The sequence below is a fragment of the Neodiprion lecontei genome, chromosome 1 (assembly GCF_021901455.1).
Source record: "Neodiprion lecontei isolate iyNeoLeco1 chromosome 1, iyNeoLeco1.1, whole genome shotgun sequence".
NCBI lineage: Eukaryota > Metazoa > Arthropoda > Insecta > Hymenoptera > Diprionidae > Neodiprion > Neodiprion lecontei.
The window spans coordinates 8,690,585-8,716,232 of NC_060260.1; the positions used below are offsets into that span (position 1 = coordinate 8,690,585).

The following is a 25,648-nucleotide window of genomic DNA, read 5'->3' on the forward strand; positions in this document are numbered from 1 at the left end:
CATCCAGCATAAGTATACATAACTGTGGCAATCGTATTCTGCGTTTTGCAGATCGTAATTATGCTGCTTTTAAACATAAATTGCCAACAACTAATTTCTTCGGTTTTGCAGCTGTTCGAAGTATTAGCCACTCTAAGTTTTTAATTTAGGAACTTTTGTTTTTTCGTATCCTCACATTCTGTGCTTCGGTCATTCGGAATGCCGACTATTCTAAATACACTTTTTCGGATAAGACATCGTTCGGACAGATGAACATTCCTGAAAAAAGTTATTTCACCGAGTGATTCATCCCTTTGCTTTGGGAGCCGCTTCTCCCACCACAGCCTATCATCTCCACTGGGCCCTTGGACCCTCCAAAATAACACAGCACCCTTCCAAACAGCCTCGCTTTTAGTTATCCTTCTCTTGACCCATCATCGTAACCCACCTTTCCTTCTCCAGCCGATTGATATGACTAATTATTGTTGACAGTTGTCACATAAATTTGTACCATAGCTTTTCCTATACTTCATCAACTGCCGCAAGCTTTCTTGAAACCTATTTCACCGACCCCAAATCTCCATCAAGCTTTAAAATTGAAATGCTTTTTAATATTTCATCAAACATGCCGAATTCTTTTGCGTCGAGAATGACTCATTTGTTATAATTTTGACATATGTTTATCGAGAATGACTAATTTCTTATAATTTTTTCACGTGTTTATTGAGAATGACTCATTTCTTATAATTTTTTCATGTGCTTATTGAGGACCGCAAAATGCAGAATTTTTTCAGGCGTGCCAAGTCAATAAGCAATGTTATGGCTAAACCGGCGTTGCGTACTTCAATATGGTATATAAGGAGGAAATTTTGCACCAGATCCATCAATTCGCCACTCAGCAACATTACCTCAAAATGTCGAAGTTAATCGTATTCTTCGTTATCGCGAGTGTATGCATGCACTTGTATGCAATGGCCGTTTCTGCTCAAGGTAACGCAACAATTCTCATCGTAAATGTCTCATCTTATCGTTCGGCAGTCGATATTTTTGAATTGTGATAGTGACGCCAATGTTACGCAACGACGTCAAAAGTAAGGTGAATAGTTATGTTAGGCTAGGGTTAGGATTGGCAGCACCATGAGAATCTATGATTCATAGTCTAGACCATTTCTGACTGAGTCTTGAGTCAAGTTACACTTATTTGTCAACTACCATCGACAATTCAATCGAAAAATTTCAACCTCAAATTTCTCGTCCCAATTCGGATATTTGTGATAGAAAAAAATTCAATGTCCAACCTCCAGAACTATCGAATAATTCACTACACGTTTTAACGAGTACCTTGAAAGTGTTCAATGTTTTTCAAATTTTGCTAAGCGTAGGCGCAGAAATAAGAATGCTGAGAAAGGATTGCAATTAACAACACTTTTCAATGCCATTATTGAAACCGGATAGTCAGTTGAATGATCATCACAATATGTTCGTCATTCAGTCGTCAATTTAGAAAGACAGCAATAAGACAATTGATTAATATAGCAGTCCTATCACATCCAGATTAAAAATAACACCACTTTAAAATAAAACGCGATTATTATTCAATTAAGAAGCACTGAAAACACGTTCAGTCACTACTTGCATCTCAATTAAAAACCATTACCACAATATTAGGAAGCCATTGATATTCCAGTGACGTGGTACTGCGTTAGGTAATGTAATGTTACACGGCATTGGTATTTCACAATTAAACAGAAAATGGAAATGCAGTATGAAATTAATATTTCAATTGCTAGTCTGTTACGGGGGTCGTTTAGTGTGAAATCTGCTTTTTCAAAGGTTTTTTGGATCTGTTTTTCAGACAAACCATTAAAATGAAATTACTCATAATTTTGACATCATATTCATTGACATATGACCAAACCTTCTGAATTTTTGGGGACGAAATATTGGATATAAGCAAATGTAAGCTGCTCGATAGGAACGAATGTAAAAAAAAAAGTCGAAACATAATATCTCAAAAAGCACTAGACCGATTCTGCTCGAATTTTGAAAGTATTTCTCCTTCACCCATACCTATCCCGTGAACTGCAATATTCATAATTGCTTTGGTATTTTTTATTTTACACGGTAAACAAACGTCGAGCAAATGCGAATTTCAATTTTCTTTCGTGAAACGAAAAATACCAAAGCAATCATGGTTATCTTAGTTCACGCGGTGCGGATAGTTAAGCTGAAGATGCTGTGAAAATCTGAGCAGGATCGATCTAGTGCTTTTTGAAATATCCTATTCACACTTTTCTTTATATAATTGCCTGTCAGGCAGTATGCTTTGGGTTATATTCAATATTTCGTTTCCCGAAAATTCATAAAGTTTATTCAAATGTCAATAAGCACGAAGAAAAATTATGAGAAATTTCCTTCCAATAGTTTGTCTTAATTACACAAATTCTGAATTTCTTGATGGTAACAGCTTTCAGAACACTCGAATGCTTCTGGGTGGCATTCTGTGTAAAAGTCCAAAATATTACAGTCTGATTTCGTTTTTTAGGTACAGCTCCAGGTCCAGATGTATTTCGAGCTAGCTGTGGAGCGGGAAGCAGTTGCTAAGCCACCCCGGCTATTGTAAATGCTGTCAACACTCGATGAGTTTCGGAAACACTGAGAATTCCAACGCAGATCCAACATTTCCTGTGTCATTATTTGAGTGTGGCGCTGACAGCGAATCTGGGACAAGGATTGCATATCTGTTTTAAGCGTGCTTGAAATTTCTTTGGATTGTCTATTTATTGATTCATTTTTCGATCGATCTAATTAAAGATGAAGTGCATAAATCATTTGCTGTGAAGAGCAGCAATCATTTTTACCATCACCTTTCAGCCTTTACGGGGACCAGTCTCAACAAAAATTGTAACATTTTAAATTTTTTCCTCAAATTACATGAAATAGTATGCGAATAAACACTTGTCACCAGTTATGTAGCAAAAATTACGTCCTTATATCATCAAACAACATTCCCAGTCGAGTGTGCAAGTTATGTGTTACAACAATAACAGAAAAATAATTAACGTGTAAGATTACTTACAAGCGAACATTGTCACAGCCAGATCGATGCGTGATTTCGATACACGAGAAACCTCAGAGGTTATAAATAATCGAAAACCGATTAGTCTGGCAGTGTCGTACACAGAATCACACTCGTAATGGCCAAGTTCATGTGAGTGGTTAGACCACTCTTGTGAACGCAGCGTGATCCAAGGCGAGCGCTGTAACGACACTAGTTTACAATATCACTTATCCGTACGTCTGACACACGGTGTAGAATCAGAGCCCGAAATTATAGTGTGGTTGTCATTCGCACGAACACGCTCAAAATATGCTGTCTTATCCAAAAGTTTTTAAATCGATTATAGACGGTGTGCAAAATACTGATCAATCGGAATCTAATACATGGGTTACGGTGCGCACACTTTATAATTTGCGAGTGAAATCATTACCGTGAGGCTGTAATGCTCCGATTCAAGTTTGGTATCACAACCGGCCCGTGATGGGTTAGTCAGTTTTGCGACAAATGTATCAGAGTCAAGACGGCGGGATTTCCCACTTCTTTGTTTGACAAATCTTAACCACGCAATTTATCACCCTACCTGTTTGACCCTACATTATGAACAATAGTACCATACTCGAGGTCCTTCTAAAACCTAAGTCATGACGTTGCTCGGATAGTAAAGATTGAAAAAAAGTTTCACGGCCATGTTGAACTTTCTTGCTGTCGCTGTTTGCAGTTGTAACGTGTGATTTATATTTCCTTTTCGCAACGGAATTCAGCTCTGAGAAAAAGTACTCAAGGGACGCTTATCGTTGGAGTATTGGGAAAGGCGTGGAGCCGGAGGATAGGCGTCTATCGAAACATTCGATTCATTTTCACTTCAATAAGCGTTAGTGAATTTTTTTACATTTTCAAAAATAACTCTGCTTTAAATACAATAACTTTTTAAATTTTTAATATTTCAATTTGAAAATTTGGATAGTACATATTTTAAGTTGAAGTCTGAAATCTGTCAGTGCGGGTCATGGTGTCCCGGTGTGTTCTGCTACTGTGGCTTCTGGACCTGTGCATTACAATCTCTTCAACTAATACGCCATGACAAGAAAACTTTCTACCATCGCCAGCGTCCCGTCGCTATGGATCTTTACAATACTCGAGTAGTCAACTAGATTCCGAGAACACCTACGTTTATATCTTAGCTGCTATTTGTGAACCTCGAAACTTTTCATTTATTCAGGTTGCGGATGGTTTGTTTATGTTTATTCCGGTACATTTTAAATGTCCGTGACAGATGACGACTATACATCTCGGTGTGTCGGAAAATATCAAATAGCTGACAGTTGTTTATCTGAAAAATGTCAATTTGGATGCGTACCGATATGTGTGCGGTTAGTGTATCTCGCATATATGTATAGGGCATTCCGCAAAGTATCGATCAAGATCGGAAATCGATATCTTCGATTCAATCCAAGTGTTTTTTTTATTTTTTATCTTTCGTTTTTGTGAAAGCACCGGTCGAAAAACAGCTCTGATTTCTTTCAAATTTTCCCAATCACCCGTGTCTGAGATGTTACTCCGTTTCCAGAGTGCCTATTTTGTCAAATTTAAAAAAAATTCAGAAACAATTAGGAAAGTATGAAAATGTTTCAGAGCCCCATCTGAAAACAGGGACTGCATCGCAGCAAAATTGTAATTTCATAAATGATGAAAATTTGATAAGTTATTCCTAGAATAGATTTCTCATATGAAAATGAAGCAAAAAAAAGTTCTATTCACATGAGTCGAAATGAGTATATTTGCAGAGTCACAGGTGATATGACATGATATATTTATATTAAAACATACATATCACGATGTGTTATATTTAATAGAGCTAACGGTTTGATCATTCTTCATTTGTTTATTGGAATGAAGGAGTATTTCCGCGATTTTATACGGATATAAATATACATCTGTTTTGGGAGTAACGTTCAGAGCGCTATCTGGCGAAGACTTCGGTGGTGACTATTTTTTCGAGTTGCATCGCACTGACATCTATGCTGATATGTAAAATTCTATGTATATATGTATGTATGTATGTTTGTACGGATTGAACTTAAAATTTATGTGACGGATTTCGATGAAACTTTTTTTCAAATGTTCCAGAAGTGATGTATAGGCTATTTTATATTCAATTTTTCAGTAAAAATTTTGAGTTAGTAATCAATTAAAGTTTTAAGCATTCTCTACTTCTTGAGCTGACGGAAGATGACAAAAGCGAGAATTCACAAACTCTTAAAAATCGATTACGTAATTTACGGACGCTTCACTTTCTGTCAATGTAATATTTTTTCTTTACGGGAATCTTTCTAGTGATTCTCCTAGTGCTATATACGACACAATGTGAGTGTAAAAGCACAGTCAAATTCGCGCGTACAATTCCACACGCGCAACAAATCCACTTGCGTGATTCCAGGAGCCGAAAATAAAATTAAAGCCCGTAGCTATTGATGTCACTTGTAACATAATCAAATGAAGCATGATTAAACCTTTGGCTCTGTTAATTGTAAAACATTGTGATATAAATATATGACGTAATTACCGGTGACTCTGCAAATATATTTATTTCGACCCATGTTGTTGGGAATTGTTTTGTTCATTTTCATGTGAGAAATGTATTCTAAGAATAATTTTTGAAATATATTTATGTACTGAAATCTCCATCTTCGTGGAATGCTCCGTATTAATCACCCGTCCTCCGTAAAATTGGACTAAAAACACTGAAGACTGATGTGCATACAAAAAATTGTTGGAATATTACAGCGCAAATACAGCGGAGACACTGTGAAATGACAGTTAAATAACAAGGAATGGTATAAAATAATGAAAATAATAAACGTGATTGAAGGAAAAATAAGTAGACGTCTATCAAAATCGTACTTTATTGTTTACTTCGAAGATGAACGAAAAATAATTCAGCTGCTGTTGCAACCTCTGAAAACTACTAAAAAGTCACAAAGCGTTTATAGCAATGGCATTTGGCCTATGAAACGCGCAATTCGAGTTAATTTTCGACATGCATAATTTCCTATTCATTCATTTTTGACATCTTGCACTTTCTCATTCAAAATTCATTTCAAACATCGATAGGTCATGTCCGTGAGGGATTTGTCATAGCGTAGCAGATGAAAAAACAAATACCTGTCTCTCAATTTTTTACACACTACGAGATACATATGAATCGCAGTCCTTCGATGACTGTGAAAAAATCCCTTGCCAAGTGCGTGGAAGCTGTGCCGAGCAATACTCCCCAATTTGTACCCCCCTTGGACTCCCTAAAATAACACAGCTCCCTTCCAGCTACCCTCGCCTTCGGTCATTCTCCTACTGATCGATCTCCATCGCCCATTTTTCCTTCTCCCAGTGTTTCAAATAGATAATTATTGTTGAGAGCCTTTTCTTTACTTTATAAACTGCTATAAACTTTGTTAAAACCCATTTGGCTGACCTCAAATCCGTACCACACTTGAAAATTAGGATCCTTTCTGCCATCATAGGAGTGGTTAAAAAATTCATAGTGAAATTTCACAAATCCAGTGAAACATGCCGTATTCTCTTGCGATTGTCACATTTATGATTTACGTACATATTTATCTTTGGGGGAAAATAATACTGCAAAGTGCAAACTTTTTTCAGCCTTGATAAATCAATAAACATCATAAACAATGTTATAGCTAAACAGGCGTTGCGCGATTCAAGATGGTATATAAGGAGAAGATTTTACACCAAATCCATCAGTTCGGCACATACCAACAATACCTCAAAATGTCCAAGTTAATCGTATTCCTCGTTATCGCAAGTGTATACATTCAATTGTGTGCAGGCGGCAACTCTTCTGGCGGTAAATATTTTTGAATTATGGTCATTTATTATGTTACGCAACGAGATCAAAAGTAGGCTGAACAGTTATGTTAGGATAGGGTTAGGGTTGGCAGCATTATGAGAATCTATGATTCGTAGTCCAGACCATTTTTGGTTGAGTATTGAGTCAAGTTATACTTATTTTCAACCCAGCATCGGCAATCTAATTCAAAAAATTTTACTCGTAAATTTTTTCGTCCGAATTCTGATTTTTGTTGTGAAAAAAAGAAATTCAACATCTAACCTCCAGAACTATCAAATAATTTGTCACAGATTTAAAAAAGTACCTCTGTATTGTTTTATATTTTTAAAATTCAGCCAACACTCTTGAATCGCCGCATCGGAGAAATGCCACTATTAAAACCGAATGGTTATTTGAATTTTTGCCACGATACCTTTATTATTCAGACGTCAATTTAGGAAGATAGCAATATAGAAAATTGATCATTCAATTAGCTACTCATATCACATCCGCATTATAAGCAACACGAATTTAACATAGTACGCGATTATTATCCAATTGAGAAATACTGATAACACGTTAAATTACTACTGGCATCTCTAAAAACCATTACTACAAATATAGCAAATCATTGATATTCTAGTGATTTGGTACTTCACCGCTTGATTACAAAAAGTGCGATAAATTGTAGTTCGGAATTGATATTTCAATTGCTGTTCCATAGATTACGCAAATTCCGAATTGCTCGACGATGAAGAGTTTCGGAAAGCTCGACTGTTTCTGACTGGTAATCTCTGTAAAATTCGTGTCCTAAAAAGCTCTGTGCAGAAATCGCAACCGCACGACAGTTTTGCAAGTACCTGAAACTATCACCAAAATATTATAGACTGAGTTCGTTCTTTAGATGGAAAGCCATTGATCGAAGCGCTTGTCAACCTGTGAATCACGGAAATACTGAGAATACCAACGCAGATCCAATATTTCCTCTACCATTATTTGAATATGGATCTGACATCAAATCTGGGACAAGGATTACACGCTCGTTTTAACCATGCTGGAAATTTCTTCGGTTTATCTATTTATTGACTTATTTTTTATTCAACTTTATTGAAGATGATGTGTATGAGTTATTTGCTGCAAAGAGCAGCAATTACTTCTACCCTCACCTTTCAGCCCTTACGGGGGTCAGTCTCAGCAAAAATTGTGACATTTTTTTTTTTTTTTTCAATTATTAACATTAAAAATTATGTGAATAAACACTTGTCACCAATTACGTAAAATACTGTGTCCTCTCATTATTAAATAACATCCCAAGTCCTGTGTATAAGTTGTATGTTACAACAATAACAGAAAATAATTAGCGTATAAAGTACTCACAACTGAACAATGTCGTAGTCAGATATTATACGCGTGAATATAATATACGAGAAACTTCAGAGTTTATAAATCATCGAAAACCGATTAGTCTGGCAGTGTCGTACATGAAATCACATTTCCGACGATTGAGCATATCTGAGTGTTTTATCGAAAATTTTCGAATCGATTATAAATGAAATGCAAAACGATAATCAATAAGAATCTGATACATGGATCACAATACGAACACTCTATAATTTCCGAGTGAAATCATTGTTATGATCGAGGCTATAATATAATCTGACTCAAAATTTCCGTCTCAACTGACTCGTGATGGTCTAATTCAAAGCTCGTTTCGTGACAATTGTATCGGAAACAAAAGACGGCAAAAATTCACGGTCACGAAATCGGTTTCCCAAATCAACGCGAATGTGAAGCGGGTCGGTTTTCAGTGGCATGTATTTGTCTTTTGCTGACGCCTAAGATATCATATTAAATTTTGTGATTAGTTTAGTAAATTCAAAACTTGGGGCCAATTTTCGACTCTCACGATATTTGGGCCACTTAATTAAAAAAATTATTCGTATCACTGGAAATATTTTCGTCGACGATTGTAAAACTGTGGTGAAATTAAGTGACATTGAAAATGTAATTTTTTGTAAAACATTGCGCATCTTGGGTTGCGCCAGCACAGCTTAAACAACTGAGTAATATTCCGCATAACTTTAAGCTTTTTTAGACGTTGGATTTATGGAAAAAAATAAAATAAAAAATTAGCTATGTTGCGTACGTGTGTAAAATAGAATTACCTGGATTGACGGCTTGGCAATGATGGAGCAACGGTAGCCAGCATAGCAGTAAGACCGCTCGCTGCATCTGTAGACACGAAGAAGAAGCAGCTCGTTAATATTCCACGGAAATCGTACAATCGTAAAACAAAACAAAATTCTACGAAAATCAGTGCATCGTTTCCAAATTATTCATATTCATCCACATTCGTACCGTCAAATTTCACAATAATGGTTCGATTGTTCAGGTTAAATTTCTCTGTATTTTTCAACCATAATATTTTCTCTTTCTAACAGTGAAACACTTCCCTGATTGTGTAGAATAAATCAGACTCGTTTCTTTCAAGCGTAAAAAATAATACAATATAGCCGTAGTGAGAGAAATTTTTAGTTCCGGTTACCGCTCAGTCCTCAACTATTTTCATTTTTTACCACAATCGGAAAATATAGTTCGAGGTACAAAATGAAAATTAGTTTTCTAGCTGTTACCAGAAAAACTAGTATCCGTTACTATTCTTTCTCATTACGATCACTGTTGCTATATTTTCGTGCAACTGTTGCGAAAATGTAATGCTTGTGCGACAATAAATTGATCTTAAAGGCTTATTTAAGTAAAATTCTACCAAAAAAAGATCGACAATAGCGCAAAATGGTTAGGCGTACCTCGTTTTTCGTAATTCCAACGATATTCACAATATTCACAACAGTTTTTTTTCAGCGATACCTGTTGTGCTGAATTTTTCTAGTTACTACAGCAAATGAAATTTTTCTCAGTGCGATATGTTTAACCATATCAAAAAGGGTTTCTATTCACGAATATAGATCTTTATCGCGAAAGCCTGTCAGATCACAAAATAAAACTTAATTAAACAAAATGAACATCTGCAAATGAATTTTCCATAACTAGGACGATGTTGAATCGAAGGTAAAAGAAGTTTTCTTTGCCTAGCTTAACAGCGCATCGATTATTGCAAAGGTAAACCGAATGTCAATGAAGCGTAGAGAATTTCTCTCACCATTCTTATCAGAGGGAGAGAGGCTCGTTCTCTGTAAGCTTGAGAAGACGGTGCAATATATCGAAACAAGCTCTTTGATCGGCTCGTCCGACGTAGAATAATGCTGTAATGGTTACCAACGCAACGTGAAAGGATCGACTGACCATCGCTGCTTCGCCTCGTCAAAAGCCTTTCATTGAATTGCCTTTAAGAAATTGGAGGCTCCCAATTCGACCCCCTGTCGCGGACCTTTAATTACCTCCAAAGAACGTTACGTCTTCTGAATTCTTATCATTTCTTCGCGACCGTAAAGAATCCCTTCGAAATTCAATTCTAATAACTGCACTGATCGATAGTGCGATTACGATCTGTAGGTGATTTTTAAACAGGAAATCGAAATCACCATTCTTACTTTATTCACGGAATAAAATACCCGGATTTGTCTTGTCATAGTAGCGAATATGCATAATTATTTCTCAAAATGTAAGCGCCAAGTACTCGAACGCTTACTTCTCCAAATTCGGAATTGGATCGAAGGCGGCTCGGATTTGGAAGAGTAACGATTATCTCGCCGGACAAGCCGGTGAACGCGGACCGAGATAAGACAGGTAATCTGAGAGGGTGATACGAGGTCACACGGATGAATACAAACTCTTATGCGCTCCTCATATCCTCGGGAAAAGAAAATTTCCTTCCATCGTGAACTTACGGCAGATACGGCAAGGAAAATAAAATAGCCACCCTACCGCGTTTTATTCCCATGCGATCAGTGTCACGCAAAGTGATAGAAGTCAAATCCACGTGTTGGTGTGGTGTGAAGATACCTGCACCATGCAGAAGTTGGAAAGTGTACGAATATCTTGACTGCAAGTTTAACTGTACATGAAATGTTAAGCTGAGGTAATTCTGTGGGAATTTATCTGCTTGTCAAATTAACGTCATACAGAAAATGGAACAAGAAATTATACCGACGCGTCTGAGAAGGTAGTAAAATTTTTAGGTGGATTAAACGTCGAAAATGAGAAGAGGAACATATTTCAAGGATAATTGACTTCGATATAAGTTCCATTCAATTTATCATAAAATTGTTCTTCAAATCGTTCGAGCACCAAGTGAAAGTCGTATAGTCAGTTTGTCAGTTTGATGTGACAGCTCAGATCGGCTAGACCTATTTTTAGTTTGCTCAGATTGCGAAATATCCTTAGTGCTTTCACAGAGTTTAACAATATCCGAGGGATATTACAGGGAACGACACATTACGGATATTAAAAATATCGAATTCCGTCTTCAGCTGAGCCGTTTGTCAACTAAACTGAGACATTTTTATTCCAAGCTCGGGAAAATTTCGATCTCCGAATATACGATAATTCATCAGATGTGAAGGCAAGTGAACAAATTAATCAAACGAAAAAAAAAAAGAATATCAAAAATAGATTCAAAAATTAAAACTCGAAATTGAATTGAGCCAAATTTCTCCAGAAGCACGCGATAATCTTTTTCTTGTGGAAAAAGAAAGAACTGAGACAATGTATATTTGTAGTGCAAAAAAGCTCACTGATTAATAACTTTAGGAAAACGATATTCTTCCGCCATTTTCTTTACCAAAATCGTTTCGTCGTGGTATAATTTTTATCACTTGTCTAAACTATTCATTCAATTATCAACCATTGGCGCAAATATAAAACTGTCCGAGGATCAACGGAACTTCACCGTCGTTGAACCGTCTCAAGTATCGAAAAAATCGTACACATTGCTCACATAAAGCGGAAAATACGCACAATATATGGACTTCTGAACTACTCTCGAAATACAAATCACATTCAGAGTCCATATACTGGAATAAACGATGGTATATATTTGATAGCGCAAAATATCTCACCGACTTGCCTAATATTGGCATCGACGAATCGCCCTCGATTTGGCCAATGATCGTACGAGTGCTGGTACATCGGGGCTAAACCACCGTTTTATTCGATATACGTATACACTATACATATATGTATCACTCTCCGTGTGTCGATTATCTTTCATCTTTTGTTATCGTTACAGTTGCCGCGTGTATTTATTGCTTCGTATCTATTCGCGTCCGTTAAATTTGAGGCCACTCAATTGCCACCGGCTATTATTTCCTGAACTATATCCATACTCTCTCATTCTCTATCAGTTAGAAACTATTGTAGCAATAATACTGTAACAAAATGTTACAGTCGGATCTACACTAAGAGGAATTTTTAGTTCCGGTTACCGCTCAGTCCTTAACTATTTTCATTTTTTACCAAAATCGAAAAATATACTTTTAGGTACAAAATGAAGATTAGTTTTCCAGCTCTTACCATAAAGTCTAGTATCTCTTAGTATTCTTTCTCGTTATGACCACTGTTACTATATTTTCTTGCAATTGTTGCGAAAATTTAATGCTTGTGCAACGATAAATTGACGTTAAAGCCTTATTGAACTAAAAAAAGTAGAGTAAACCTCACAAATTTATTTTCCGTCGCAATTACCAACAAAGGATCGACGATAGCGCAAAATGGATACGCGTACCTCGTTTTTCGTCATTCCAACAATATTCAAACGATATTTTTAACGATACCTGTTTTACTGAATTTTTATAGTTACTGTAACAAATGAAATTTTTCTCAGTGTATGATAAGATTCTTTTCGATCACAGAAAGTTTTGTAAATTCGTATAACTCGCGTTTTCCAATCGCAAATGCGATTTTCAATCAATTGATTCGGCACTGTTTCTAATTTCTTATAATTGAAATTGACCTGACAATTTTTGTAGGACATTTACGGAACACCGAAAATCCGCATCCGTTTTATTAAACGTTTATCGGCGCTGTTTCGAGCCTCAATTAATCGAAAACAGGTCGAAAGTGCATCGACAAATCGCTCGGAGGTCCGACAGTTTGGCTGAATTGTTGGAAAGTCAGTCGGTAGTACACGACGTGTTTACAATCGAATTGGTAATTCAATGTTTTTAAATGTCGTTCAACGTCCAAGCAAATTCAGCGCGAATCCAAAGCGAGATGGAAACAGAATTAGAGAACGACGGTTTTGCGATTTAACGTTGACTTTTTACACATTCAACAACGTTTTACCACAGACAAACAACGCGTGGTAAAATTGTGCAGAAATTCAGCGTTATCGTCCGTTTGGAAAACAGAAATAGTGAAAAAGAAAAACATTGTCGAGGGTGGCGGGCAGCTACCGTGTGCGGTAAAACTTGTATAAGCAACAGATTCCATCGCGATTCGGCATTCTGCGATCATGTTTGTTGAAGTGAACACGAGAATAAACACAGGGCTCGTTGATTCGTTGCAGTTTCGAATCAAGGCGTAGAACGTGACGCGACCACCGGTAGAAGGATATATCCAAGGCGGCTTCCGATCGTCGAACGGAAATACCTGCGGAAAAAAGTGATTCGCATTTTTTGCTCAACAGATCAGCCAAAGTGATTCGAAGAAATCGCGCCTGGCACTGATGGCGGATATGAGAGAAAATGAGAAAAAGCGGCAAAGAGAGAAAGAGAGAGAAAGGAGAGAGAGAGAGAGAGGCGAAAAAAGAAGACATCTGGTAGGTAGGGATGAAACAAGGAAGATGAAGGACCGAAGGTGCGGACTCGGATATCCACACCTTATGATAATCCTTGTGCAGACGTGTCGTGAAATGTAATAAGAAAAATTATTTCGGTAACCTGATGCGGTCGCAGTAATATCCGCCCGATATCAATAAATGCGGGAAAAGGCTCGCATTCTTTATAGAAATATTCTCTCAGTTCTATTCCTTGGGTACAAGTAAACGAGAAAATTATTTCAACTCTCTCTCTCTCTCTCTCTCTCGTAATTTGATCGATAAAAAACGCTGCAAAGATGGTTTCGGCGCTTTTCCCCTTTATCGGAACGAATGATACCGTAAATATGTGGCATAAGTGGATGGAAAAAAGGGGAAAAAAGGGGAAAAAAAAGAGAAATTTGACCGAGGATCAGCAGCCGTCGCTTTGGCTTGTAATCCGCGTCACGTGAGCCGAAAACAAAAGTAAACCGGAAACCCGGACTTTAATATAATCGCTAATTTAAGCGGTACGTGCTTGCAGGTGCGGCATACATGACTTATAATTTGGCCCCTGATTCGTACGTGACGCTTTGGTTTAAACGGAGAAACGAATGGAATTAAGAGCCGAAGAAAATACAAACGCGGTGATCCCCCAGCGCCGAGTCGGTGTGCGTAAAGATTTTCCCTTTTTCTAATCCCGCATTTTACCTTACGCGTGTGCTTTTTCCCTCCCTCTTTTTATCCCTCTCGGCTTCTTTTTCCTTTCCTCTTTTTTTCTTTCACTTCATATTTCGTGCACGCGAGGTCGCGGGCGGGCGGTTCCTAGCAAAGTAGGTATACGATTCATTACTTACTGCCGCCTGTCACGAGAACCTTTTAACCATGGCTTCGAATGTCACCACTTTCATTTCGTCAACTATCACCAACTTTGTATACTCCGGAGGATGGGTGCGACCTGGGCTTCGATTTTATTTATACGTTTGCCCTCCTCGAATGTCTCGGATCGAATAGATACGCTGAAATAACGAAATTTCACGCGCCCAAGTTCTAGGCACAAAACCAACCTTCCTTTATCGAAACTTATGCAAAATCACAGCAGACTGCAAACGTTCGTGGCCTAATTCAAACCTTTTTTCCTAATAGTAAAGTGGCTTTTTGTGTACATATTTTTTTTTTTCTAAATCTTGTCAATCTTTTCAACGTATAAAACATTTGTCATCCGTCACAGCATGGAAGTGAACTGCATCAAATACCAGCTTAATTTCAATCCTGACGCTAATCGATATCCTTGCATGAATTTTTGAGTAAAAATTTGTATGTAGGACTGAATTAACGTTAACTTGTAACAATCGGTGAGAACCTCGTCCTCCTTCAGAGAATAGAATCTCGTACAGCTGCGGAAGCCGTACAAATCCTGGCTCGAGTATACGATGAGAAAGTAAGTCGTGAACATCTCCCTTTCGCAAAGGATTTTAAACACGGCAAGTTGTCTAATCAGAGGATGAAGAGAGTCTTTGACTGCAGAAGCTGCTTTATAAAATAATAAACGAGACGTTCCGAGATCGCTTCTCGACAAATATTTCACAGGATTCGCAAGTTCAATCGCGCTTTTTTTGCCGCTAAATAATTTCTCTCTGGCTTGAGATCATGGTCTGAACATTTTTCTATCATTATAGCCGAATTACATCTCACGGTAAAACCGAAGCAAAAAAGTTGACTGCCTGATTGACGAAGAGGCTTTTCGTACGGATAAAGTTATTAATATGACAATGTAAAATAATACAATAATGAAAAAAGTGTGAAATAGATTGCGAAAATATCAGTAAAATATCGTTCAATAGTCCCGCGTGATTTTCTATCGGCCGAACGGAAAAAGGGAGGCGAGTATTCGTTCGGAAATCTACTTATGAGCTCGCGGAAAAAGGCACGCGGTGCTAGTAAAAGGGTTGCGTCGTCGTCAGATTTCGGAAATATTAGCGGACCGCCGAAAGCTCCGTCTCTTCGTTGACTCAAAGCGGCTGCAAGCGAGTACCTAAGTGCCTTGAACCCAGGCTTTCGTGTTCCCTTGACTATGACGAAGGGAGAGACCCGGTCGAGATTGAGAATAATAGGACCCGTCTGATATTGAAAATGGTCCTCTTGAACAGGCAAGTGGAAACAAGGTGCTATATATCTGTGGTAGTGGGAAAATAGAGAAGGTTCTGCTAACTGGATTCGATTGATTGTGAACGATATTTGATGGGAAGAAAGGTTTGATTGGAACTGAAAGATTTATATGTTTTATTGCGTTCGTCACTCGATTTAACGACGATTTTTTCCGGGGAGTAAAAAGTGGAACGGTCGTAGAAGGAAAGGTTCGCAGTGCCGAACTTTTAATGACGTGAATATCTATTTGACGACAAAGTGCAGAAAACCAAAATATAAAATCATCAGATCTGTGAAAATCACGTGTTTCGGATTGCCGCACGTTCTCATTCATTCTAACGGTTCTATGTTCTGGCTTCCTATACTCGGCTTGTTCACACTTTGACTATTCATGAGGGTGAAGTTAGTAACGTTATTGTAACGATGCGTGTTTAAGAAAAATCGCTACTTCGAATTTTTAGGAATGTCTGAGATTTGGCTAACCGTCGTAAACAAAATATAGTTCAATTTTGAAAAAACTAGGTCGTTCAACGTCATTTTTATATTGCTCAGTAATGATGATTTCTCAGCCCGAGGTTTCCTCTCGTTGACATTGCTAACTTCAGCCTGATGACTTTTCTATACAGGCACTTGACCTTTCTGTAATTTGAAATTCTGTAAATTCGATTTTTGGTTGCTTGAAAATTCGATATTCTAACCCTTCAATCGTCAAGTCATTCCACATTTCGTCCCCCACTTTTATTTTTAACTGACACAAGCGACTATTAATCAAACATCGTATTGGATCGACAAAAATTTCTTACAGTCAACTAAATCTGACGATAAGTACCAGACGAAAACTTTATTTCGAGGCAAATAAAATGCGCGGCCAATTCAGATGAATCAGGTGAACAGAAGTTGGACTTTTTGTGAATGATTACTGTTTTTTAATCATTTTCCCATTGCCCAATTTCCATGTGATACGTAAATTTGTTTTGAAAACAGACAACAAACTGTGGAAACTGGATAATCAATACAGTTTAAATACGTTGGACTTTTCTGTCGGCAAAGAGAGAGGCGTGCAGATAGTCGGGAGCGAAGCTTTTAGTCGGTACGAAAAACACAACGTCAGCAGGCACGATCTGGATCTGGTAAAGCGGAATAACCAATCAAGAAACGCGAGGCGCGATACAAACCCCGCGTTGATATTGTGGGATTTATATATTACTCGATTTTGTTCTCCTTCTTTTTTTCCCATTTTCCGCATCGCGGGTGCGGCTCCAGCGTGCGATCGAATGAAATAGATCAAAGCTGAATCCTAGCTTGTATCTTCGCGGCGATTTCGACTACCGCGCACCCTTCTCCATGGGGTACAGGTACCTGCGAGCACATGCAGACCGTGCATATAACCACCCGGAGATTGCAAGCTTGCGAATTTCCAGCGCATCGTTTGGCTCGCAGGCTCGTTCGAGGCCAGACAACGACTGACGTACTTTGAAAATTAAATGATGCGTTTCCGCGGGTGAAGGGTGTTCGAACGTCGAAAGACCACGAAACCAATTGATCGATTACTTAAATTCAAAAGTAGAAAGAAATTTGTAAAGTGGAAAAATAACGATAATGAAAAATATGCGATACTGCTGAACCAATAATAAAACATCGATAAATTCAGGATTGATCATTTTTATGAAACAAATCTGTCCAATGTCTGAATTTTTATGTCAAATATGCCAAGTTATGAATGACTTATACGCACCGTGATAACTATCATGGTACAGAATCATCGGTGACTGGATATTTGAGGACGAAGATTTGAAATTGAAAGGAAGAAAATGTAAAATTGAAAAATCTATATTCTACTTACACGAAATTGTTGCGTTTGAAATTGTAATATTAATTGATTACTGATATTTCAGATGTCCAGTTGTTCTAAAGTATAACCTTCTGAATCACGATTAATTTCGCCCATATACTCATCACGTTTTATAAAATTCAAAATGCCAAAAAATATTAACCTCTAAGACAGGTAAATTTTTTACTACGACATTAGAATCCCAGCTGAGTTTGGTACAAAGAATCAGATTGTCTCAGACTTTGATTTTAACACTTTTCAAAATTCCATACTCGACATATGTGATCGTACTACTCTTTGTCTCGTATTACATTAAAAAAAAAAAAAAATTTTACCAACACGGTCCGCTTCTTCTCACAAATCATCCAACAAAAAGGCCCGTACGGTTGGAGTTGAGGTCTTCCGAGTAAATGACTACGAAGTGAATAAATACGGGAATAAAGATGATTTGTCGTCACCTGGTATAAAGCCGTTTCACGTAGGCAGCAAGGACTCGGTAAGGGAGAAGCAGAAAGGAAGAAGAAACTTCATCTTTCTCATTGTACTCTCAACCGCTTGTATTGTGCTTTAAGTTAACGACACCACGGAACGACTGTCAAATACCGCAGAGAATTTTATGCTATATACGATACTTAATGGACTGTGATTATTTACTAACGATCTATATTCCGCATTTCAATGGAGACAACCAAACGCTTTCTGACCAAGTGGATCGAAGATTTGCCAAAGCTGAGGCGAAGACGAAATTTTGCAAAGACTTTCGAGTTTGTGGTGGACTTTGTGACCGTATTATTTCAAAGATGATAATCATTGTGATTCCCGAAAGAAATTCTATGGAGTTGGAACGACCCTGCAATTTATTCCTTCATTATGAAGGACGCTCTTAACTCCTAACTGACGATCTACAGAACTGAGGACACCGATAGACAATTTTCCTGTAGTCGATAAAAATTGTTTGATTTCACGTTTACGGATTCCGAGAGTTCAGTCTTTGCGTAATCTCTTTGTGAAACAGAAAACCTGGAATGTCTTAAGATGAATGGATTTCGAGATAAAGCATGATTACAGTTAATTGTTTCATCGTGTAGGATTCAGTGAATCTTGAATGTGACAAGTATTAATAAGCTTAGAAGCAACACGATTTGATCCTCTCACCAGGCAATTACGTTAAACTCCATCAATGTTTTACAACAACATTTCTAGAGCCAGTCTTGAGGAAAAGTCACTGAATTCTCCATACCAAAGTAGGATGAATGGAAACTCTACCAGTGTTTGATCATTCGTGGACGAGACGAAAGCATTGCGAATTGTAGTCCAACTTCACGGTCAATTGGTGGTGGATGGTGGTTGTTTCATCCGCGTGAATCTTGTTTAATGAAGGATGAGAAAACATTTTTAACGTACTCGGCGAAAGTTTTTTGCATCAGAGATGCTTCTTCGGGGAATTTCATCTGTGCGCAAAGCAGCATCACGTCATTAATTTTCCTTCAGAAATATGTCAATCCCTCGACTTTCCTATTAGCTGCACTTCAGCTGTTTGGCATTATGTAAATCTGATGATGCATTACCAGATGATATATATATATATATATATATATATATATGTCCAAACAGAACCGCAAGAGGTGGATATATGCAGATTATGAGGAAACAACGGGGAAGCTGGTAGCAAATGGGTTTTATCGCAGAACGGATGAGACCGGCATACGTTAAACAGCGAAACACCGACATGTGAGCATAGGGAGGGAAACATTTCCAATTTCGTAAGGGCGGTCTTCCATTAATTCCAGTTAGCCCGGTAATTATTTCAAATTAATTATTCAACGGTGTTGCCCATGATCCATCATGGTTCGGATTAAAGTTCCTCTCAAACATCAACGCGCTTCATTGCTCGCGATTCGCGAGTTCGTTCACCTCTTCTTCGGCAGCGCAAGCTGCTTATAAATGCGCGATAAAAAGCAGCTTTTTCACTTATTGTTATAGTTTTAAGTACCGGATGCGTCGAAAACGAGAATACAAAATTAATATTTCGCCAATTCGTAGAGGTGTTACTACAAGCATTGATCGCCGTCTGAAAAAAGCTTCAAAATGTTTAAAATTTGTGCATGAAACTGTCTACTCTGTATTGAAAGCTTTATTCGGATAGGGTAGAGTGTACGTTCACCATACGTTCACCGTTTATTCAACGTACAAATACAATAAACTTACTACACAATTTAGTAAATTCCAATTACTTTTTTTTTCCTCTTTTGCTTACAAATTTTAGTAAAACAAATATTTTTCAATCGGCAATTTAAAGCAAATATGTAGCAATTTGCATCGTTATACTGAATCTGCAAATATTGCAACATGATTTTGTAATTTGATAAGTCTTTTCTACAGTAAATGTGTAGTAAATTCGCAATAATTTTTAACAGCGTAGACTGCATTTACCAGCAGATAAATCTCAAGCGAGAAGGTTTGAGTGCTGGGTAAGCGTACCGTTCTGATGGGGGTATCAACGACATAATTCAAGTTATTACTCGACGTCGTCGGAAGAGACAGAGAGAGTTCCTTTGATCAGCCTGCAGGCAGTAAGCTCTTCGGAGAAATGTGACGGCTCTATATTACCACTCAACTGCTATCCAGAGCGGATGAAGTAACGTTGTTTCGCTATTTCTCACGAGGTTTCGTCGCAATTCCCTTGACACTTCGCATCGGTCAGTTTGAAAAATGATGAAAAAAAAAAACAGAAAAAAAGAAAAAGCGAATACTCGGCGCACACTCTCTAAATTTGAATACCCGGTTGTGAGTATACCACTGGAAAAAAAAACAGTGCATGCGTACTGACGTTACGGTGACTTTTCACTGATATCCCACTGATTTCCAGTGAATATACACTTAGTATCTCCAGCGGTATGCTTATTCGCGCATTTGAGAGCAGAAAGCACTGAATGAATTCAGGATCTTCGGGTAAACCGCGAGCCTCGACGGCCTGCGTCCATTTTGTATCTCTTAAACTTGACAACGAGTTACAACGTACACGCGGATCTATTATTTGCAAATTTAATATCACGACCAGAGCTAAAACGCCTCTCCTCGCCCCCCGTGACGTATACGGCAGATATTCCTCTTATTACTAGCAGCGTGCAGAGGTAGACATTCCGAGAATGTTACAAGCCGAGATGGCTAGAAGAGGTTCGAGGTGTTAAAACGACGTAGAAATAGCGCAGCAGCCGCTTGGCAAGAAATGTTCACGGTTCTCCATCTCCGAAACCAACCGCACCGCACTCGAAATATATTACATATCTGTCAAAACTTGTATCCGTATCCGACGAATGATTTTCATCCGCGTTTCTCTCGTGCTTTGAATTAAAAGTCGAATTTTTCCCCCGTCGGAAATACAACATTCGTTGCATGTAAGCTGTGCAAACGTAGCAGCAACAACAGTGCGACGGTCCGCTAGGTACTATTTTGCGAGTGAAACGCGGTTGGTTTACGTGCGATACGTGTCGGTGTGCGTTTGGCTTGTAGACACGGTACACAGGACGACAAAACCAACCCATTTCTCCCTTGTGTATGGAAATTCAGCAGTTGGCTGAAAATTGGATTAGACCCAAAGGTCCTTGTTAAAAAGTTCGTTTTGAAGAATTTATGAGCCTCCCGGTAGTATTGTTTGTATAAAACGACGTAGCTCGATAAAATTACCTTTCAAACCTGCGACTGACGTCGAGTTTTCGCGCGGCGAGAGAGGAAAACGGTATAGTCTCTTTGCTTTTTTTTTTATTCTTAGAGAAAAAAAAAAAAAAACACCGGTACCGAAATTTAAAACAAAAAGATAAAAAATATCAAAAAAAAAAAAAAAAAACAACTTTAGATTTCCAACGTTTCATCCATTAACATTTCAATATCGTACCCGTTAGCCCGCAGTATTATATGCATGTACCCAGAGTGAACACAAAAGCGAGCACTGAGGTAACGTTAATAAATAATCCGCACGTTACCCTCAGTTTTATGAACAAGGAAATCATATTATAAGCTAATGAAAAAATATCCAGCGTAAGGGATCCGAATAAATTCTGGTAATCTGAATGGTTATTTTCTTCACGAAGTGAAAATATAACAGAAAAAAAAAAAATAATAGAATTAAGTTTAGTGTTCCGTTAAACAATTTACGTGTTATTCGATTCGGCTAGAACGATCGAACGAATTAATATATATTTATATCAGCGGAGTAATTTTCAAAAGCATTAACGGGTTGGGTGGAAAATTTTTCGGAGGAGGTTCGCAGTCGTTGCGAGAGAATCGCGAGTCTCCGACACGAGTGAGAATTAGTGGTATAAGAAAGAGAGGACGACTATTTCGCAGCATGATAAAACAAATGGGAAGAAACGACACTCTTTGTCACGTCTCAGCTAGCTAACTAGCCAGCTAAGGAAACATTCGAGTAAGTGGGAATGGGAAAACACAAGAAAAAAAAGGAAAAACGAAGAGGAAGACAGAAGCAGAAAAAAGACGAACGGGCGAAAGAGAACGAAATAGAAAAAAGTCTTCACGGAAGGCTGAGAGACGTAAAGCACTTTGGTAACAATGCTGATCTCTACTTTGGAATAAAATATACTCGACGGACGGGAAGATGAGGGAGGAAGACGCGAGTCGAGGGGAAAGGAAATAAAAAACCAGAGAGATAGTGAGAGAGAGAGAGAGAGAGAGAGAGAGAGAGAGAGAGAGAGAGAGAGAGAGAGAGAGAAGGGAGGAGGAAAGAGACTTTGGAGAAAAGTTAATGAGCCTCTCTTCAGATAAAAGAGAAAAATCGATTACATCTATCTTTTTTCCTCGTCTTAGCTTTTCCTTCGACTCTTTCCACCTTCTGTTTTGTCCATTCTTTTTTAAATATTTTTTCCCTTCTCTTTTGTTTCTCCGGCGTCAAGGTGTCAGTTTCGGTTGCTTGAGCGCCGGGTGTGATATGAACGAGAAATATTTCACCCCTCCGGCCTGTAACGCGTAGGCGTCGTAGATCACAGACTCGTCCCGACGACTCGCGAAACGGTTTGTGAAAATCAGTCTCCGTTATTAACCACCGGCGAAACGCGATATCGGTATCAACATTCACCGGACGCCGTTTAGGCACTCATAATTCTAAGGTCACGTAATTTCGGGGGTTACACCGTCCGGACGAACTAGTCGTGGGAGCAAAAAAGGAGCGGAGGGTCATTCTCAAGTTAAACTAATTACAACGGGATTATCGGACCTCCGGATCACGGATTATGTTGAATTTTTGGAGATATTTATGTGACCGAAAATATGGAGAACATATGGAAAATACGCATCGGAAACTCCTTTATTTTTCACGCGTAAGAATGAAGCAGCTTTTTAATTCAATTACACTGATGTACACGAATTTTCATTTCCTCCACGTAACAATTGAAAGAAAAAATTATTTTATTACATAAAGTTTGCCTTTGTAAAAACCAGAACGATGTTCCGGATTTTAAGACAAATTACCCATTTTCTCAAAAATTTATTATAGATAACGATTAAACAAACTTCAGTCTTGCGTTAAAATGTTTGAAGTAAAGGTGATTTAAATGAGAAACTGAAGATTGTTTAATTGTTATTTACAATAAATGTTTGAAAAAACAGTTAATTTTTATTAAAATCCGAAATATCGTTCTGGCTTGTACAAAAAGCAAACTTTATCTGATACAACTATTTTTCCTTTTATCAGTTGCGTAGAGGAAATAAAAACCTGCTGTCTGCTAACCAGACTCAAAATTCGTCTTGATCAGTGATTATTATCAACGTAAAAATGACATAAGCAAGCAATAAATGAAAACTTTGGTTATTATTCGGTGTATGGAATTAGAATTGCGTTTTTTTAAATATAAACTCCAAAAAACAAAAAAAAATTTTCACTCGCGTCATTCAACGACCAATTATTTCAAACTTCTTTTGCTTTCCACGCCTTGTACAATCGATGAGTGCTCAACTATTGAATAGCTTCGCCCCGAAGCTTCTCTGGTTCGGTGAGTATTCGAGCTTCGATGACTCGGAACAGTCATCGAGTGCCGTTTACTGTTCATCGATATTGAACAAAATTTCATTGGTCCTCTCCACGTCCGGATTATAGAACAATATAGTAGCGAGCCTTTCGCGCGTGGCTGTGCCCGAAATCAACAGTCCGCTTCCTCCGGACCCTTTTGTCTTTGACCAAATTACGCGGGTGTACCGCCTTATACTAGCCAAAATATATCCTCCCCAATTAACGGGCGAAACAATTATAATAATGGCGAGGAACCGAGTTCGCGCGGATAGTCGAAGCCTCGGATATCCCTGCGGCAACCGGAACCCGGATTCACGTTCCCTGCAGGTTTTCCCAGAAGCTCTACAAAATCGTTGCGAAAAACTCACTCGGTTCTCTGAAATAGACTCGAGGCGACTTTTTCGACGAAATTTCATTTGTTGCAGCGAAAAAAATTCTGGCAAAGCGCGTATCGTTACAACAATAGTTCACGAATTGTTGGCCTGAGAGGAAAATTTTTTATAAGTAACTATTTAATGCCATTATACTTTTCGGCACTGTGATTCCCGGTTATAGCAGAGTTGATACTTTTGGTTTATAAGCTTTCTGCTTTTTTTTAGTTACATAAAGCCTCAGCGTCAATTTATCGTAAATAAGTAACAGTATAGTAACGACGACTAGAAATTTATCTCATTGTAACCGAGTGATTTCCTCTTTTATCAATTTGACCACTTTTGACTCAACTTTCAAGTCCAAAAATTATCGCACGGTTAAATGAAAGATATTCAATTTTTCAATTTACGAGTAAACAAATTAAACAAATTCGGTTAGAAACCGTATAATCGATCCAAAATTATTGTTCGTTTATGAATAAAATCGTTGCAATAACAGTTTACGCAACATCCGTACGCTTTTTATTTTTATTTTATTTACAACAACATCTAACCAACAGACTCGAACATATTCATGCCTGTCAATTTGTCTTATCTATTTGTGTTTGTGAATGTTTTCCACTGCTGGTGGATCCTGACCGCGGCAGAATGGAGAGTAAATACCAAATTGTTCGTCGCGGAGAGCGTCGAGTGCAAACATCAATCTACCCTCGAGTACAATATCAACGCAATTAGAGAGGTCAAAGTGTCGTCAGTGATTGAAACAGCGGATAAAGGCGTCCGTCCGATTTCGATTTTTCGCGAGATTCTGCTCGGCAGAATTTCATTGAAACCCGGTTTCTTCATTAATACGACTATCGAACCTCTTTCTCGGCGTTCGTATAATATCGCGCAGAAAAAAGCTGATTTTCATTCAGCATTTATCAATTGAACCGACAATTGTTTGTCTATGCAAATTAATTTCTGTCAAGTGCGTGAAGATCAATTGAAACCAAAATTAAAGGATTGTTGTACGACAAAATACTTGCCTCTATTTCATCAGTACCTTGTCTTTATAGAGTTGATCAAATCTGTTGACACACCGAACCTGAATTTCAATTGGCAAGATTCGGAGGGTAATGTCAATTTTGAAAACCTGTTGATTCGCGAGAAAAAATCATGCCGCATTCCAAAAACACGTCGTATAACAAAAGTTTGTTTCGACATTGCGGATAGTTTGCATCTGACGTCGAGTAATGATCGTAAAATTATTAACTCCGGGTTAGTTTATCCCCACAAAGTCTCACTGATCGTTACGAGAGGAAAACTCGGCTTTGCTCCGCGTTCAAAATTAACGTGACATTCACGTTTCAACCCTTTGTCGAGAACTCTGCTGCGGTTTAGTCACACACGTCGTATTAATACGCATACAAGCAATCTCTTTTAAATATTCGTTGAATAATTCAACGGAGGAGTTTCGTTTCATTTTTATTTTTGTCTGGAGAGAAGAAGGAATCCTTTATCAAGCTAAAAACGTGTCATTTTCCAGGTAAAATTTTTTCATGCTACATTTCACAATTATGCACAAAGTAATACAGTCAGCATATAATTACTGTGAATTATTTCACATCCTTTATCCGCGATGATTTCATCGTCCGAGATTCAAATCGCGGATAAATCTATCGTTTCTTTTTCTACTCTCGTTATCGCTTTTTTTCG

The 25,648-nt window shown here is 38.0% G+C and overlaps 1 protein-coding gene and 2 long non-coding RNA genes across 3 annotated transcripts in view; 2 read left to right on the top strand and 1 right to left on the bottom strand.

The window, feature by feature from the left end:
* The window catches only part of LOC107226474 (suppressor of lurcher protein 1), a 366,303-nt gene that overhangs the window by 301,227 nt on the left and 39,428 nt on the right, over positions 1–25,648 (bottom strand). Inside the window, exon 2 of the mRNA XM_046733833.1 lies at positions 9,050–9,116. Coding sequence (XP_046589789.1) covers positions 9,050–9,116 — 67 coding nt within the window. The remainder of the gene's footprint in view (positions 1–9,049; positions 9,117–25,648) is intronic.
* LOC124293334 lies at positions 857–2,950 on the top strand. Its single transcript, XR_006903265.1, has 2 exons — positions 857–969; positions 2,525–2,950. It is a non-coding gene; the product is annotated as an uncharacterized LOC124293334 (long non-coding RNA).
* LOC107226482 lies at positions 6,780–8,164 on the top strand. Its single transcript, XR_001525706.2, has 2 exons — positions 6,780–6,902; positions 7,789–8,164. It is a non-coding gene; the product is annotated as an uncharacterized LOC107226482 (long non-coding RNA).